The sequence below is a fragment of the Salvelinus alpinus genome, chromosome 3 (assembly GCF_045679555.1).
Source record: "Salvelinus alpinus chromosome 3, SLU_Salpinus.1, whole genome shotgun sequence".
Lineage (NCBI taxonomy): Eukaryota > Metazoa > Chordata > Actinopteri > Salmoniformes > Salmonidae > Salvelinus > Salvelinus alpinus.
The window spans coordinates 90,609,282-90,629,772 of record NC_092088.1 but is presented as its reverse complement, the minus strand read 5'-3'; the positions used below and the strand labels follow the sequence as shown (position 1 = coordinate 90,629,772).

The 20,491-nt window shown below is 42.7% G+C and overlaps 1 protein-coding gene across 7 annotated transcripts in view; it reads left to right on the top strand.

The window, feature by feature from the left end:
• Positions 1 to 20,491, top strand: part of col19a1 (collagen type XIX alpha 1 chain) — a 259,676-nt gene that overhangs the window by 53,671 nt on the left and 185,514 nt on the right. For all 7 annotated transcript variants that reach the window (XM_071394460.1, XM_071394459.1, XM_071394458.1 and 4 more), the window contains one exon: positions 11,399 to 11,452. In XM_071394460.1, coding sequence (XP_071250561.1) covers positions 11,399 to 11,452 — 54 coding nt within the window. The remainder of the gene's footprint in view (positions 1 to 11,398; positions 11,453 to 20,491) is intronic.

The window sequence follows — 20,491 nt, the reverse complement described above, 5'->3', positions numbered from 1 at the left end:
GTCCCACTGTAGTGGATATACCGTTATTCATAGTCCAAGCATGTGAAGTCTCACTGTAGTGGATATACCGTTATTCATAGTCCAAGCATGTGAAGTCCCACTGTAGTGGATATACCGTTATTCATGTTCCAAGCATGTGAAGTCTCACTGTAGTGGATATACAGTTATTCATAGTCCAAGCATGTGAAGTCCCACTGTAGTGGATATACCGTTATTCATGTTCCAAGCATGTGAAGTCCCACTGTAGTGGATATACCGTTATTCATAGTCCAAGCATGTGAAGTCTCACTGTAGTGGATATACAGTTATTCATGTTCCAAGCATGTGAAGTCCCACTGTAGTGGATATACCGTTATTCATAGTCCAAGCATGTGAAGTCTCACTGTGGTGGATATACAGTTATTCATAGTTCCAAGCATGTGAAGTCCCACTGTAGTGGATATACCGTTATTCATAGTCCAAGCATGTGAAGTCCCACTGTAGTGGATATACAGTTATTCATGTTCCAAGCATGTGAAGTCCCACTGTAGTGGATATACCGTTATTCATAGTCCAAGCATGTGAAGTCCCACTGTAGTGGATATACCGTTATTCATGTTCCAAGCATGTGAAGTCTCACTGTAGTGGATATACCGTTATTCATAGTCCAAGCATGTGAAGTCCCACTGTAGTGGATATATAGTTATTCATGTTCCAAGCATGTGAAGTCCCACTGTAGTGGATATACAGTTATTCATAGTCCAAGCATGTGAAGTCTCACTGTAGTGGATATACAGTTATTCATAGTCCAAGCATGTGAAGTCTCACTGTAGTGGATATACCGTTATTCATGTTCCAAGCATGTGAAGTCTCACTGTAGTGGATATACAGTTATTCATAGTCCAAGCATGTGAAGTCTCACTGTAGTGGATATACCGTTATTCATGTTCCAAGCATGTGAAGTCTCACTGTAGTGGATATACCGTTATTCATGTTCCAAGCATGTGAAGTCTCACTGTAGTGGATATACCGTTATTCATATTCCAAGCATGTGAAGTCTCACTGTAGTGGATATACCGTTATTCATAGTCCAAGCATGTGAAGTCCCACTGTAGTGGATATACAGTTATTCATAGTCCAAGCATGTGAACTCTCACTGTAGTGGATATACCGTTATTCATAGTCCAAGCATGTGAAGTCCCACTGTAGTGGATATACAGTTTATCATAGTCCAAGCATGTGAAGTCTCACTGTAGTGGATATACCGTTATTCATGTTCCAAGCATGTGAAGTCTCACTGTAGTGGATATACCGTTATTCATGTTCCAAGCATGTGAAGTCTCACTGTAGTGGATATACCGTTATTCATATTCCAAGCATGTGAAGTCTCACTGTAGTGGATATACCGTTATTCATAGTCCAAGCATGTGAAGTCCCACTGTAGTGGATATACAGTTATTCATAGTCCAAGCATGTGAACTCTCACTGTAGTGGATATACCGTTATTCATAGTCCAAGCATGTGAAGTCCCACTGTAGTGGATATACAGTTTATCATAGTCCAAGCATGTGAAGTCCCACTGTAGTGGATATACCGTTATTCATAGTCCAGGCATGTGAAGTCTCACTGTAGTGGATATACCGTTATTCATGTTCCAAGCATGTGAAGTCCCACTGTAGTGGATATACAGTTATTCATAGTCCAAGCATGTGAAGTCTCACTGTAGTGGATATACCGTTATTCATAGTCCAAGCATGTGAAGTCCCACTGTAGTGGATATACAGTTATTCATAGTCCAAGCATGTGAAGTCTCACTGTAGTGGATATACCGTTATTCATGTTCCAAGCATGTGAAGTCCCACTGTAGTGGATATACCGTTATTCATGTTCCAAGCATGTGAAGTCCCACTGTAGTGGATATACCGTTATTCATAGTCCAAGCATGTGAAGTCCCACTGTAGTGGATATACAGTTATTCATAGTCCAAGCATGTGAAGTCCCACTGTAGTGGATATACCGTTATTCATGTTCCAAGCATGTGAAGTCCCACTGTAGTGGATATACCGTTATTCATAGTCCAAGCATGTGAAGTCTCACTGTAGTGGATATACCGTTATTCATAGTCCAAGCATGTGAAATCCCACTGTAGTGGATATACCGTTATTCATAGTCCAAGCATGTGAAGTCCCACTGTAGTGGATATACCGTTATTCATATTCCAAGCATGTGAAGTCTCACTGTAGTGGATATACCGTTATTCATAGTCAAAGCATGTGAAGTCCCACTGTAGTGGATATACAGTTATTCATAGTCCAAGCATGTGAAGTCCCACTGTAGTGGATATACCGTTATTCATATTCCAAGCATGTGAAGTCTCACTGTGGTGGATATACAGTTATTCATAGTCCAAGCATGTGAAGTCCCACTGTAGTGGATATACCGTTATTCATAGTCCAAGCATGTGAAGTCCCACTGTAGTGGATATACCGTTATTCATAGTTCCAAGCATGTGAAGTCCCACTGTAGTGGATATACCGTTATTCATAGTTCCAAGCATGTGAAGTCCCACTGTAGTGGATATACCGTTATTCATAGTTCCAAGCATGTGAAGTCTCACTGTAGTGGATATATAGTTATTCATGTTCCAAGCATGTGAAGTCCCACTGTAGTGGATATACAGTTATTCATAGTCCAAGCATGTGAAGTCTCACTGTAGTGGATATACAGTTATTCATAGTCCAAGCATGTGAAGTCTCACTGTAGTGGATATACCGTTATTCATGTTCCAAGCATGTGAAGTCTCACTGTAGTGGATATACAGTTATTCATAGTCCAAGCATGTGAAGTCTCACTGTAGTGGATATACCGTTATTCATGTTCCAAGCATGTGAAGTCTCACTGTAGTGGATATACCGTTATTCATGTTCCAAGCATGTGAAGTCTCACTGTAGTGGATATACCGTTATTCATATTCCAAGCATGTGAAGTCTCACTGTAGTGGATATACCGTTATTCATAGTCCAAGCATGTGAAGTCCCACTGTAGTGGATATACCGTTATTCATGTTCCAATCATGTGAAGTCCCACTGTAGTGGATATACCGTTATTCATAGTCCAAGCATGTGAAGTCCCACTGTAGTGGATATACAGTTATTCATAGTCCAAGCATGTGAAGACTCACTGTAGTGGATATACCGTTATTCATAGTCCAAGCATGTGAAGTCTCACTGTAGTGGATATACAGTTATTCATGTTCCAAGCATGTGAAGTCTCACTGTAGTGGATATACCGTTATTCATAGTCCAAGCATGTGAAGTCCCACTGTAGTGGATATACCGCTATTCATAGTCCAAGCATGTGAAGTCCCACTGTAGTGGATATACAGTTATTCATAGTCCAAGCATGTGAAGTCTCACTGTAGTGGATATACCGTCATTCATGTTCCAAGCATGTGAAGTCCCACTGTAGTGGATATACAGTTATTCATAGTCCAAGCATGTGAAGTCTCACTGTAGTGGATATACCGTTATTCATAGTCCAAGCATGTGAAGTCCCACTGTAGTGGATATACAGTTATTCATAGTCCAAGCATGTGAAGTCTCACTGTAGTGGATATACCGTTATTCATGTTCCAAGCATGTGAAGTCCCACTGTAGTGGATATACCGTTATTCATGTTCCAAGCATGTGAAGTCCCACTGTAGTGGATATACCGTTATTCATAGTTCCAAGCATGTGAAGTCCCACTGTAGTGGATATACCGTTATTCATGTTCCAAGCATGTGAAGTCCCACTGTAGTGGATATACCTTTATTCATATTCCAAGCATGTGAAGTCCCACTGTAGTGGATATACCGTTATTCATAGTCCAAGCATGTGAAGTCCCACTGTAGTGGATATACCGTTATTCATATTCCAAGCATGTGAAGTCCCACTGTAGTGGATATACCGTTATTCATAGTCCAAGCATGTGAAGTCTCACTGTAGTGGATATACCGTTATTCATAGTCCAAGCATGTGAAATCCCACTGTAGTGGATATACCGTTATTCATGTTCCAAGCATGTGAAGTCCCACTGTAGTGGATATACCGTTATTCATAGTCCAAGCATGTGAAGTCTCACTGTAGTGGATATACCGTTATTCATATTCCAAGCATGTGAAGTCTCACTGTAGTGGATATACAGTTATTCATAGTCCAAGCATGTGAAGTCTCACTGTGGTGGATATACAGTTATTCATAGTCCAAGCATGTGAAGTCCCACTGTAGTGGATATACCGTTATTCATAGTCCAAGCATGTGAAGTCCCACTGTAGTGCATATACCGTTATTCATGTTCCAAGCATGTGAAGTCTCACTGTAGTGGATATACCGTTATTCATAGTCCAAGCATGTGAAGTCCCACTGTAGTGGATATACAGTTATTCATATTCCAAGCATGTGAAGTCTCACTGTAGTGGATATACAGTTATTCATATTCCAAGCATGTGAAGTCTCACTGTAGTGGATATACCGTTATTCATAGTCCAAGCATGTGAAGTCTCACTGTAGTGGATATACCGTTATTCATATTCCAAGCATGTGAAGTCTCACTGTAGTGGATATACCGTTATTCATATTCCAAGCATGTGAAGTCTCACTGTAGTGGATATACCGTTATTCATATTCCAAGCATGTGAAGTCTCACTGTAGTGGATATACCGTTATTCATAGTCCAAGCATGTGAAGTCTCACTGTAGTGGATGTACCGTTATTCATATTCCAAGCATGTGAAGTCTCACTGTAGTGGATATACCGTTATTCATAGTCCAAGCATGTGAAGTCCCACTGTAGTGGATATACCGTTATTCATAGTCCAAGCATGTGAAGTCCCACTGTAGTGGATATACAGTTATTCATGTTCCAAGCATGTGAAGTCCCACTGTAGTGGATATACCGTTATTCATAGTCCAAGCATGTGAAGACCCACTGTAGTGGATATACCGTTATTCATGTTCCAAGCATGTGAAGTCTCACTGTAGTGGATATACAGTTATTCATAGTCCAAGCATGTGAAGTCCCACTGTAGTGGATATACAGTTATTCATGTTCCAAGCATGTGAAGTCTCACTGTAGTGGATATACCGTTATTCATAGTCCAAGCATGTGAAGTCCCACTGTAGTGGATATACTGTTATTCATAGTCCAAGCATGTGAAGTCCCACTGTAGTGGATATACCGTTATTCATAGTCCAAGCATGTGAAGTCCCACTGTAGTGGATATACTGTTATTCATAGTCCAAGCATGTGAAGTCCCACTGTAGTGGATATACCGTTATTCATAGTCCAAGCATGTGAAGTCCCACTGTAGTGGATATACCGTTATTCATAGTCCAAGCATGTGAAGTCCCACTGTAGTGGATATACCGTTATTCATAGTCCAAGCATGTGAAGTCCCACTGTAGTGGATATACTGTTATTCATGTTCCAAGCATGTGAAGTCCCACTGTAGTGGATATACCGTTATTCATATTCCAAGCATGTGAAGTCCCACTGTAGTGGATATACCGTTATTCATGTTCCAAGCATGTGAAGTCCCACTGTAGTGGATATACCGTTATTCATAGTCCAAGCATGTGAAGTCTCACTGTAGTGGATATACCGTTATTCATGTTCCAAGCATGTGAAGTCCCACTGTAGTGGATATACCGTTATTCATGTTCCAAGCATGTGAAGTCCCACTGTAGTGGATATACCGTTATTCATAGTCCAAGCATGTGAAGTCCCACTGTAGTGGATATACCGTTATTCATGTTCCAAGCATGTGAAGTCCCACTGTAGTGGATATACCGTTATTCATAGTCCAAGCATGTGAAGTCCCACTGTAGTGGATATACTGTTATTCATGTTCCAAGCATGTGAAGTCCCACTGCAGTGGATATACCGTTATTCATGTTCCAAGCATGTGAAGTCCCACTGTAGTGGATATACCGTTATTCATAGTCCAAGCATGTGAAGTCCCACTGTAGTGGATATACCGTTATTCATAGTCCAAGCATGTGAAGTCTCACTGTAGTGGATATACCGTTATTCATAGTCCAAGCATGTGAAGTCCCACTGTAGTGGATATACTGTTATTCATGTTCCAAGCATGTGAAGTCCCACTGTAGTGGATATACTGTTATTCATGTTCCAAGCATGTGAAGTCCCACTGTAGTGGATATACTGTTATTCATAGTCCAAGCATGTGAAGTCCCACTGTAGTGGATATACTGTTATTCATGTTCCAAGCATGTGAAGTCCCACTGTAGTGGATATACTGTTATTCATGTTCCAAGCATGTGAAGTCCCACTGTAGTGGATATACTGTTATTCATATTCCAAGCATGTGAAGTCCCACTGTAGTGGATATACTGTTATTCATAGTCCAAGCATGTGAAGTCCCACTGTAGTGGATATACTGTTATTCATGTTCCAAGCATGTGAAGTCCCACTGTAGTGGATATACCGTTATTCATATTCCAAGCATGTGAAGTCCCACTGTAGTGGATACATGGTTATTAATATGTAGCACATGTCTTCTGTTGTTATATATATTTTATTTGAAAGGTTTTTCTAGCACAGGTTTCTAATACATCTAATACATCTCTGAAGGATCTCCATTGTTTCATAACCCAAGGCCTTTTCCCCTGTCATCTCTACACTAACACAATAGCTATTCATACATGCAACCATGAAGGTACATAGTGTATTCTGTGATTATCTGGTGATAATGTCGAATGTGGATTGAACTCTAATAACTTGGTCTCATGTGAAGGACGTGTCTGGAATGTATATATCACAGCTCTTACCTAGTCTCTGCACCTACAGTAAAACAGCATGCGTTCATGCCAGGTTTCAGGGAAATGAACCTATAGGCTGCAGGCAGCATGAGTATCACATGGGGGTGTGGGAAACTTCCTCCTCAGCCTGAACTGTCCACACTTGCGTCAGAAAATATCTCGCTTTTTCGTTTGGCACCGACTGGTAAGTTGGTTCAGGAGGGCGGTCACATGTGCTAGCAAGGCAGAGGTTCTGGGTTGGAGCATCGGTGTGAGCCGGATCACGAGGAAGTGGTACTCTCTAAGCAAGCAGCATGACGTCCTTTAGACATGCATTCATGCAAGGGTTCAGGGAAATAGTCAGGAATGCTGCGTTATGTCGGGCTGGTCTCAGAGGAGTGAGCTACAGCACTAACAGATCTGGGACCAGAATAGAATTGTGTAGCATTTGCATAATTTGTTCTTTTGTAATGGTGGTGTGGCTTTATGGGCCAAAGGCTGGATATGTTTAGAATAAATATCGTAAAAAGACTTCAGTAGACTATGAAATTACAGGAAAATAAAGCTATGCTTTCAGGGAAATGGTCTGTATTTTGTGGCTTTTGCATAATTAGTTCCTTCGTAATGGCATTGTGGCTCCACTAAGTATTGGGCTGAGCAGATGGACAGTTTAAAATGGCATAATGAAAGAGACTCTTTCATCACCATATCCTCTCTGATTAGGCCAATAGACTGAGGGAGAAATCTGTCCCTCTGGCACAGTGTACAATACACTGACTGGCCTGCTCAGTACGACATACAGGGACTGGGCTGCCTGCTCAGTACAACATACAGGGACTGGGCTGCCTGCTCAGTACGACATACAGGGACTGCTACTGAATAGCGATACAGAGGGAAACAGCGTAGACACTAAACTAAACAGTCACTGTTAAGGCTGTTGAGATTACACTGAGATAAACAGTTCTATGGATGATATCCAATGGGTCGAATGAACAAGTTTTTGAATAAACCACTTAAAAAGGCTTTGTAGAGCACTCATAGGGTCTTTATAAGCTCTACATACTGTAGCTAGTTTGTAAGCATCTGGATGTATACAGAGTGCCTCACTGTGTAGCAGAGCTGGCACAGGATACTAGGTGACATACTGTAGAGGAGAATGGCACAGCTTATATAGGCTTCTTAGTGCATTCAGAATGGCTTCATTAGCCCTCCATAGCCATTTGGTAAACAGAGTTTTGCTGTGTAGCAGAGCTGGCAATGCATAGGATACCAGGTGCAGTGGTGAAACATGACATACTGTAGAGGGGATACCTCGGGGGCACTTAGTTCTTGACCTTCAGGACATCTAGTTGGTCACACAGACTGGGTTGGTTCCTCTGTGGGATGACCTCAACACAACAGCTCATTGGTCACACAGACTGGGTTGGTTCCTCTGTGGGATGACCTCAACACAACAGCCCATTGGTCACACAGACTGGGTTGGTTCCTCTGTGGGATGACCTCAACACAACAGCTCATTGGTCACAGACTGGGTTAGTTCCTCTGTGGGCTGACCTCAACACGGCAGCTCATTGGTCATACAGACTGGGTTGGTTCCTCTGTGGGCCGACCTCAACACAACAGCTCATTGGTCACAGACTGGGTTGGTTCCTCTGTGGGATGACCTCAACACAACAGCTCATTGGTCACAGACTGGGTTGGTTCCTCTGTGGGATGACCTCAACACAACAGCCCATTGGTCACACAGACTGGGTTGGTTCCTCTGTGGGCTGACCTCAACACGGCAGCTCATTGGTCACAGACTGGGTTGGTTCCTCTGTGGGATGCCTCAACATGACAGCTCATTGGTCACACAGACTGGGTTGGTTCCTCTGTGGGATGCCTCAACACAACAGCTCATTGGTCACACAGACTGGGTTGGTTCCTCTGTGGGATGCCTCAACACAACAGCTCATTGGTCACACAGACTGGGTTGGTTCCTCTGTGGGATGCCTCAACACAACAGCCCATTGGTCACACAGACTGGGTTGGTTCCTCTGTGGGATGCCTCAACACAACAGCTCATTGGTCACACAGACTGGGTTGGTTCCTCTGTGGGATGCCTCAACACAACAGCCCATTGGTCACACAGACTGGGTTGGTTCCTCTGTGGGATGCCTCAACACAACAGCCCATTGGTCACAGACTGGGTTGGTTCCTCTGTGGGCTGACCTCAACACAACAGCCCATTGGTCACAGACTGGGTTGGTTCCTCTGTGGGATGACCTCAACACGGCAGCTCATTGGTCACACAGACTGGGTTGGTTCCTCTGTGGGCTGACCTCAACACGGCAGCTCATTGGTCACACAGACTGGGTTGGTTCCTCTGTGGGCTGACCTCAACACGGCAGCTCATTGGTCACACAGACTGGGTTGGTTCCTCTGTGGGCTGACCTCAACACGGCAGCTCATTGGTCACACAGACTGGGTTAGTTCCTCTGTGGGATGACCTCAACACAACAGCTCATTGGTCACAGACTGGGTTGGTTCCTCTGTGGGATGACCTCAACACAACAGCTCATTGGTCACACAGACTGGGTTGGTTCCTCTGTGGGCTGACCTCAACACGGCAGCTCATTGGTCACAGACTGGGTTGGTTCCTCTGTGGGATGCCTCAACACAACAGCTCATTGGTCACAGACTGGGTTGGTTCCGCTGTTAAAACTGAGCAGGGTGTGACAGAGTAGGATTACTGAGTTCTATACTCATAGGGTTGGTTTCCCAGACACAGCCTAGTCCTCGTAGGGTTGGTTTCCCAGACACAGCCTAGTCCTCATAGGTTTGGTTTCCCAGACACAGACACAGCCTAGTCCTCATAGGTTTGGTTTCCCAGACACAGCCTAGTCCTCGTAGGGTTGGTTTCCCAGACACAGCCTAGTCCTCATAGGTTTGGTTTCCCAGACACAGACACAGCCTAGTCCTCATAGGTTTGGTTTCCCAGACACAGACACAGCCTAGTCCTCATAGGTTTGGTTTCCCAGACACAGACACGGCCTAGTCCTCATAGGATTGGTTTCCCAGACACAGACACAGCCTAGTCCTCATAGGGTTTGTTTCCCAGACACAGACACAGCCTAGTGGTCAATAGGGTTGGTTTCCCAGACACAGACACAGCCTAGTCCTCATAGGGTTGGTTTCCCAGACACAGACACAGCTTAGTCCTCGTGAAGATTAGTCCTCGTGAAGTCCCAGCTTAGTCCCAGCTTAGTCCTCGTGAAGTAGGCGTAATCTGTGTCCAGGAAACCTGCCTTTTAAACTGATCAGGCTGACATTACTGGACTATACTGGAATTACTGTCTCAAAGACGGAGTAGATTCAATGTTTATTATGCAGAGTGGAAAACTAACGGTAACATCTTACTTAAAGCCTGCAGCTATAATGCTTTATGTCTTATCATGTGGCTTACAGTATTTTATTTCTCTCTAGGACATTTTCAACATTGTAATACATCATACCTGCATGCATTGGCAAGTGTTACCCTGTTTATTGAACAGCTTGATAATTGTTGTTGTTTGAATAGGCATATTATCAACATGTTTGTTTCAAGTAATAAAGTTTATTGTCCATATAAAGTTGTTGAGATTTGTATGAAACAGGTGGAACTGGAGCATTATTACGATGCCTGTTTATTCAGCAACATTTGGATGTCACTTTCTATACTGAATGTATTTCAAACAATGGTGACTGCCAAGAGAGAGGTTTATCATAACACTGCTGCGTGCTTCTTCCTGGTTAATGACATGATTTGGTTATGCAGCTGTGTGATAGTGTCTTCTCTATCAAACTGGACGATGAACACACACACACACACATCAACGATGAACACACACACACACACACACATCAACGATGAACACATAAATCAATTACAATCACGATGTGAAACAAGGGTGTGCACTGTCAGATAATTAGGTCCATCAGAAACACTTCATTATCACACACACACACACACCTCTGGCCCCATCATTTATTTATACTGTCAACATAGTCCTAATTTGTTTACAACCAGGACTCCACGTTCAGACAGATATTTCATGGAAACAAATAAACAGAATAATTTGTTTTAGCCTGTTGCCTTAGAGTGGGTTATTTAATATACTTGGGAGTGAAACAGAAAGCAGGGGACTAGAAGATGTCAATGAGTTCTTGTCTGTTCTGTGACCTTTAGCACTGTTTAGTTGAATGTCTCTATAGAGGACGTATCACTTTGATAAATAAACCGCTGAAGACGAGGCCTTTGCTACAACATGAAGACAGACCGGTCATATCAGGTCTCAACTTTCAGGATAGGAATTAGGATTTTGATTTAGGTTTGGGTTTGGAGACATACATTGTGTTTATAGATGAAGTTGACATTTTGTCATGATGCTTGTGACCAGTATCCCTTGTGAGAGGCCCTGGCAGTAAGAGCATCAATGATTGGATAAACCACCTTGGACAGTCTCCTGAGGAGACTTCAGACCTTTCAAAACAACATGTTGTTACTGCACATCTGTACTTATAATACATGGAAATGATGGCGTGCTTTTGTAGGACCTGAGTTTGAACTTGCTCTTATAACTTGCTCTCGTTCCTCTGCAGGGTGAAACGGGATCAGCTGGGGAGCCTGGTGCGGAAGGGAAACCTGGAATAAATGTAAGATACTGTTTTTAATCCCATTCTGTTTATTCATATGCATCATTAATTATTAACATTATTTACATTTACATTTACATTTAAGTCATTTAGCAGACGCTCTTATCCAGAGCGACTATTATAAACATAGTCAGTTTCCCTAAATAAATGTAAGGTGCTTCCTTTGCTATTTTACTATCGTATGCTGTTTACTCATTTGCATCGTTAATAATAAAAACAGTGGCCTAAATAAATTTGCATGTTAATTTAGTTCAGAAGGGTGTTGGAAGGCGCTCAGCCAGGTTAATTTAGTTTGGAAGGGTGTTGGAAGGCGCTCAGCCAGGTTCATTTAGTTTGGAAGGGTGTTGGAAGGTGCTCAGCCAGGTTAATTTAGTTTGGAAGGGTGTTGGAAGGCGCTCAGCCAGGTTAATTTAGTTCAGAAGGGTGTTGGAAGGCGCTCAGCCAGGTTAATTTAGTTTGGAAGGGTGTTGGAAGGCGCTCAGCCAGGTTAATTTAGTTTGGAAGGGTGTTGGAAGGCGCTCAGCCAGGTTAATTTAGTTTGGAAGGGTGTTGGAAGGCGCTCAGCCAGGTTGATTTAGTTTGGAAGGGTGTTGGAAGGCGCTCAGCCAGGTTAATTTAGTTTGGAAGGGTGTTGGAAGGTGCTCAGCCAGGTTAATTTAGTTTGGAAGGGTGTTGGAAGGTGCTCAGCCAGGTTAATTTAGTTTGGAAGGGTGTTGGACGGCGCTCAGCCAGGTTAATTTAGTTTGGAAGGGTGTTGGAAGGCGCTCAGCCAGGTTCATTTAGTTCAGAAGGGTGTTGGAAGGCGCTCAGCCAGGTTCATTTAGTTCAGAAGGGTGTTGGAAGGCGCTCAGCCAGGTTAATTTAGTTGGGAAGGGTGTTGGAAGGCGCTCAGCCAGGTTAATTTAGTTTGGAAGGGTGTTGGAAGGCGCTCAGCCAGGTTAATTTAGTTTGGAAGGGTGTTGGAAGGCGCTCAGCCAGGTTGATTTAGTTTGGAAGGGTGTTGGAAGGTGCTCAGCCAGGTTAATTTAGTTTGGAAGGGTGTTGGAAGGCGCTCAGCCAGGTTAATTTAGTTTGGAAGGGTGTTGGAAGGCGCTCAGCCAGGTTAATTTAGTTTGGAAGGGTGTTGGAAGGCGCTCAGCCAGGTTAATTTAGTTCAGAAGGGTGTTGGAAGGCGCTCAGCCAGGTTAATTTAGTTTGGAAGGGTGTTGGAAGGTGCTCAGCCAGGTTAATTTAGTTTGGAAGGGTGTTGGAAGGCGCTCAGCCAGGTTGATTTAGTTTGGAAGGGTGTTGGAAGGTGCTCAGCCAGGTTAATTTAGTTTGGAAGGGTGTTGGAAGGCGCTCAGCCAGGTTAATTTAGTTCAGAAGGGTGTTGGAAGGCGCTCAGCCAGGTTAATTTAGTTTGGAAGGGTGTTGGAAGGCGCTCAGCCAGGTTAATTTAGTTCAGAAGGGTGTTGGAAGGCGCTCAGCCAGGTTAATTTAGTTTGGAAGGGTGTTGGAAGGCGCTCAGCCAGGTTAATTTAGTTTGGAATGGTGTTGGAAGGCGCTCAGCCAGGTTCATTTAGTTTGGCCTATTTACTTGTTTTTAGAACATTCTCTTGCCCGCCCCCTCTGTCCCCTCCCCGTCTGTGCTAATATTAGGTTATAGTTGTTATTTAAAGCTAGCATGTGATATTTAAGGGTAAAGGGGACACCTGAGAAGACAGAATGTCTTGTATGCATGACTGCCATGTGAGCGAGTATCGTTTTTCTGATACGAGAACTAACTACGGGGCCTGGCTCAGTGGAAGACTACAGCCATATAACCGTGCCCAAAGCAATCCACGTTCCACATGTATATGTCCTCATCTTGTACAGTCATAGACGTATTAGGTGACAGAGAAAAAACACGTCTGGTGGCTATGTAAAGAATATGACTGCAGCTTTATATCATCGGATCTGTTGTTTTTAATGTGTTGAAGTTGTAAATATAGCCTTTGCAATAAGGTACGCTTCCTCTGAGTGTTGCTCTACTGTAAAATTTGATATTTACACTTACAGTCAGTGATCAAGTGTCAATTAGGATTTTTCCCTCTAGACTATCTCACTGTGGTCAGCCTTTCGGTGTGGTTTCTGGAACTCAGTGGATAGAGCACGGTGATTGCAACGTCAGGATTGTGTGTTTGATTCCCGGGGCCACCCCATACAAAACAATGTATGCAGGTAATGACTGTAAATCGCTTTTGATTAAAGCTTCTGCTAAATGTTAACTCTACATCTGAATACTAATGACCAGGTTGTTTTCCTAGAGACGTTCTCACCAGGATCAGCCTCGCAACCTAAGGCTAAGGGTGAGGTTCAGCTATGGCGGTGAATTGCTGAGCCAATGGAAACTTTCCAAAAAGCATTTTCTGCAGTAACCTCTGTGGTATTCGTTGGGCCTGGCCACTCTAGATATCTCTGTTACCCTTGAAGGGATCTGGTTCCAACACAGCTTTGAAGGCAGTTCCCACTCACATGACACAAATCGCATACCAAACGGCAACCTATTCCCTATGTAGTACACTACTTTTGACCAGGTCCAGTAGGGCCCATAGGGCTCTAGTCAAAGTAGGGCACTATGTGGGGAACAGGGTGCCATTAGGGACGCAGTCACAACAGACAAGACAAAGCCCTTACTGTAACTCTAACGGTGTATCTCTTAGTCTCTCCACACATGACAAAACTTCACCCTTCTTGTCTAAAGTAAAGTGCCATTACCGCCAGCCAGGCAGCCACTCTGGTTAGAAAGAGGCAGAGGGTGCGCCAGAAATGGGACCCTATTCCCTATGTAGTGCACTACTTTAGACCAGAGCACAATAAAGCGAATAGGGTGCCATTTGGGACTCAGGCAGCAAGTAAGTAAACATAATTAGTCTGCTGTCTTGAGAAATTCCCCTGCTACTCTCTCTCTCTCTCTCTCTCTCTCTCTCTCTCTCTCTCTCTCTCTCTCTCTCTCTCTCTCTCTCTCTCTCTCTCTCTCTCTCTCTCTCTCTCTCTCTCTCTCTCTCTCTCTCTCTCTCTCTCTCTCTCTCTCTCTCTCTCTCTCCCTTCTGCTCTCTCTCTCTCCCTCCCTTTCTCTCCCTCTCACTTCTTCTCTCTCTCTCTCTCTCTCTCTCTCCCCTGCTCTCTCTCTCTATCCCCACTTCCCCCTCCCCACCAACTCCCTCACTATCCCCTCCCTTCTTCCCTCCCACTTTGTCTCTCGCTCCCCCTCTGTTTATTTGCTAGCTGAAGCGGTAGATGTAGAGTGTGTACTGGGGAGCTGCCAGATTGTGTTGTTGTGGCCTGGGCGCTGTCAGAGCGAGGGACGCACAGTGCTGTGTGTGTGTTGTGGCCGGGGCGCTGTCGGAGCGAGAGAGGCGCAGTGCTGTGTGTGTGTTGTGGCCTGGGCGCTGTCAGAGCGAGGGAGGCACAGTGCCACGTGTGTGGGTGTGTGTAGGTGTGTGCGTGCGTGTGTTGTAGCCCGGGCACTGTCGGAGCGGAGGAGGCACAGTGCTGTGTGTGTAGGTATGTGTGTGTAGGTATTGCGGCCTGGGCGCTGTCGGAGCGAGGGAGGCACAGTGCTGTGTGTAATTAGCAAGGCTAGCGTACACAGCTCCCTGTATCGTCTCACACCATGCTGCTGCAGGAGAGACAGAGAGGAGAGAGACTGAGCAGAGTAGACCTGGGTTCAAATACTACTTGAAATTATTTCAAATACTAGGTATTGAATTTTCCTGGTGATATGTAACCAACTGTAAACCCTAGAGTCAGCGCTAGAGTCGGCCGAGAGTCACCACTAGAGTCAGGCCAGAGCAAAGACTCAAAGCCTCCCATCCCTGCCTCCCATCCCTCCCTGCCTGCCTGTCACAAGACCCAAGAGCACTGAGCAGAGGCTAACAAGAGTTGTCTCTCCATCTCCCTCTCTCTCCCTCTTCCTGCCTAGATATGTGGTCTGAGCCCCAGCCTCTAAGCAAAGATGCAGAGATATCATGGTCTTTATTTACTGAGCTGATCTTAGGAAGGCAGGACAGAGATATCATGGTCTTTACTGGTCTGATCTTAGGGAGACAGGACAGAGATATCATGGTTTTACTGGTCTGATCTTAGGGAAACAGGACAGAGATATCATGGTCTTTACTGGTCTGATCTTAGAGAGACAGGGCAGAGATATCATGGTCTTTATTTACTGGTCTGATCTTAGGGAGACAGGATAGAGATATCATGGTTTTACTGGTCTGATCTTAGGGAGACAGGACAGAGATATCATGGTCTTTACTGGTCTGATCTTAGAGAGACAGGGCAGAGATATCATGGTCTTTATTTACTGGTCTGATCTTAGGGAGACAGGATAGAGATATCATGGTTTAACTGGTCTGATCTTAGGGAGACAGGACAGAGATATCATGGTCTTTACTGGTCTGATCTTAGGGAGACAGGACAGAGATATCATGGTCTTTATTTACTGAGCTGATCTTAGGGAGACAGGACAGAGATATCATGGTTTTACTGGTCTGATCTTAGGGAGACAGGACAGAGATATCATGGTCTTTACTGGTCTGATCTTAGAGAGACAGGACAGAGATATCATGGTTTTACTGGTCTGATCTTAGGGAGACAGGACAGAGATATCATGGTCTTTACTGGTCTGATCTTAGGGAGACAGGACAGAGATATCATGGTCTTTACTGGTCTGATCTTAGAGAGACAGGACAGAGATATCATGGTCTTTACTGGTCTGATCTTAGGGAGACAGGACAGAGATATCATGGTCTTTACTGGTCTGATCTTAGGGAGACAGGACAGAGATATCATGGTCTTTACTGGTCTGATCTTAGGGAAACAGGACAGAGATATCATGGTCTTTACTGGTCTGATCTTAGGGAGACAGGACAGAGATATCATGGTCTTTACTGGTCTGATCTTAGGGAAACAGGACAGAGATATCATGGTCTTTACTGGTCTGATCTTAGGGAGACAGGACAGGGAAGGAAAACGGTCCAGCCTCTTCCTCTCTCTTTTCCAATCCCTCTCTGTATCTCTTTCTAACTGGGTTACTCTGAGGGAGACGGGACAGATGAGGAAAGAGAGGAAATCACAGGGAAATGAAGGGAGAGTAAAAGGGAGGAAAAGGTCCACTCTCTCCCTAAAGACATCATTATCTTCAGCAGACAGCAGAGAGGGAGAGAGGGGACCTTTCTCTAAAGATCAACAACATACATCATTTACAAGTGGCCTCAGCGTCAGCCCACTACATTCTCTATTTTGTTCCTTCATACCGCCACAGTGTTAAGCAGCAGATCTGGGTTCAAATACTATTTGAAATCTTTAAAACAATTTATAAGTTTGCTCTAGCCTGTCTGGAGTGCCAGAGGGCGGTGTTTGCAGTTTTCAGACTATTCTACTGGCCCAGTAAGACAGGCAAGCTCAATCAAGCCCAGATAAAGTATGATTCAAATAGTATTTGAACCCAGGTCTTACAGGTGGTGAACTGGGCCAGGCTGGATCTATACAGTAGGTTGAATACAGAGTTAAAACATGTAGGAGGATATCTGGACAGTGGAATCAGAACAAATGTAAATACCTATTCAGTATGTTTTTTCTCATTCTGAACCCTTAACATTTGTGTAATAATTGAGTGAGTATTGTACTAGATCCAGATGTCTGCATTTGCTGAAGAGGTACCATTAGCTGATGCTATGACAACAGCTAGTCTTCCAGCAGTCCACTGGCTTTAGTGGGTGTATGAAACTTCTCCCTAGAAATAAACCATTTAAATGACCAGGGCTATCCCATCCAGTGGAAATTGGGCTTTTAAATCCAGGATGTATCACAACCGGCCGGGATTGGGAATCCCATAGGGCGGCACGCAACTGGCCCAGCATCGTCTGGGTTTGGCCGGTGTAGGCCCAGCATCGTCTGGGTTTGGCCGGTGTAGGCCCAGCATCGTCTGGGTTTGGCCGGTGTAGGCCCAGCATCGTCTGTGTTTGGCCGGTGTAGGCCCAGCATCGTCTGGGTTTGGCCAGTGTAGGCCGTAATTGTAAATAAGAATTTGTTTTTAACTGACTTGCCTTGTTAAATGAAGGTTAAATAAAATGTTAAAGGTTAAATTTAAATGTCCCTCACAGTGCATGGTTCTAGTCTGTTACCGTACAGTTTAATCCACTAGAAACTAAAGACATTCTCTTCAATCCATGGTCAGTTCAGGTACTGTGATGGGTAAAATCCCTTGACACAGTGTATGGTGTTAATAACCTGGTTTATGGTCTGGGTTATTAGAATGTCTTATGAGATCAATACATGATCAAGTGTCCAAATGTTCTCTAGCTTAACTATTAAACTATAGAATACCATCACCATAAACCTATAGAATACCACCATCACTATAAACCTATAGATTACCACCATCACTATAAACCTGTAGAATACCATCATCACTATAAACCTATAGAATACCACTATAACTATAAACCTATAGAATACCACCATCACCATAAACCTATAGAATACCACCATCACTATAAACCTGTAGAATACCACCATCACTATAAACCTATAGAATACCACCATCACCATAAACCTATAGAATACCACCATCACTATAAACCTATAGAATACCACCATCACTATAAACCTGTAGAATACCATCATCACTATAAACCTATAGAATACCACTATAACTTTAAACCTATAGAATACCACTATAAACCTATAGAATACCACTATAAACCTATAGAATACCACTATAACTATAAACCTATAGAACACCACCATCACTATAAACCTATAGAATACCACCATCACTATAAACATATAGAGTACGACCATCACTATAAACCTATAGAATACCACCACCACTATAAACCTATAGAATACCATCATCACTATAAACCTATAGAATACCACTATAAACCTATAGAATACCACCATAACTATAAACCTATAGAATACCACTATAACTATAAACCTATAGAATACCACCATCACTATAAACCTATAGAATACCACTATAACTATAAACCTACAGAATACCACTATAACTATAAACCTATAGAATACCACTATAACTATAAACCTATAGAATACCACCATCACTATAAACCTATAGAATACCACTATAACTATAAACCTACAGAATACCACTATAACTATAAACCTATAGAATACCACCATCACTATAAACCTACAGAATACCACTATAAACATATAGAATACCATCACTATAAACATATAGAATACCACTATAACTATAAACCTATAGAATAGCACCATCACTATAAACCTATAGAATACCACTATAACTATAAACCTATAGAATACCACCATCACTATAAACCTACAGAATACCACTATAAACATATAGAATACCATCACTATAAACATATAGAATACCACCATCACTATAAACCTATAGACATTTTTACATTTTTACATTTTTAGTCATTTAGCAGACGCTCTTATCCAGAGCGACTTACAGTAGAGTGCATACATTTTATAACATTTTTTACATACTGAGACAAAGATATCCCTACCGGCCAAGAGCAGACGCTCTTATCCAGAGCGACTTACAGTAGAGTGCATACATTTTATAACATTTTTTACATACTGAGACAAGGATATCCCTACCGGCCAAACCCTCCCTACCGGCCAAACCCTCCCTAACCCGGACGACGCTATGCCAATTGTGCGTCGCCCCACGGATCTCCCGGTTGCGGCCGGCTGCGACAGAGCCTGGGCGCGAACCCAGCCCAGCCTGGGCGCGAACCCAGAGACTCTGGTGACGCAGCTAGCACTGCGATGCAGTGCCCTAGACCACTGCGCCACCCGGGAGAATACCACTATAACTATAAACCTATAGAATACCACTATAACTATAAACCTATAGAATACCACCATCACTATAAACCTATAGAATACCACTATAAACCTATAGAATACCACCATCACTATAAACCTATAGAATACCACTATAACTATAAACCTATAGAATACCACTATAAACCTATAGAATACCACTATAACTATAAACCTATAGAATACCACTATAAACCTATAGAATACCACTATAAACCTATAGAATACCACTATAACTATAAACCTATAGAATACCACTATAAACCTATAGAATACCACTATAACCCTATAGAATACCACTATAAACCTATAGAATACCGCTATAAACCTATAGAATACCACTATAACTATAAACCTATAGAATACCACTATAAACCTATAGAATACCACTATAAACCTATAGAATACCACTATAACTATAAACCTATAGAATACCACTATAAACCTATAGAATACCACTATAACCCTATAGAATACCACTATAAACCTATAGAATACCGCTATAAACCTATAGAATACCACTATAACTATAAACCTATAGAATACCACTATAAACCTATAGAATACCACTATAAACCTATAGAATACCACTATAAACCTATAGAATACCACTATAAACCTATAGAATACCACTATAACTATACACCTATAGAATACCACTATAAACCTATAGAATACCACTATAAACCTATAGAATACCACCATCACTATAAACCTATAGAATAACACCATCACTATAAACCTATAGAATACCACTATAAACCTATAGAATACCACTATAAACCTATAGAATACCACCATCACTATAAACCTATAGAATACCACTATAAACCTATAGAATACCACTATAAACCTATAGCATACCACTATAACTATAAACCTAATGAATACCACCATCACTATAAACCTATAGAATACCACCATCACTATAAACCTATAGAATACCACTATAAACCTATAGAATACCACCATCACTATAAACCTAATGAATACCACCATCACTATAAACCTATAGAATACCACCATCACTATAAACATATAGAATACCACTATAACTATAAACCTATAGAATACCACTATAACCCTATAGAATACCACTATAAACCTATAGAATACCGCTATAAACCTATAGAATACCACCATCACTATAAACCTAATGAATACCACCATCACTATAAACCTATAGAA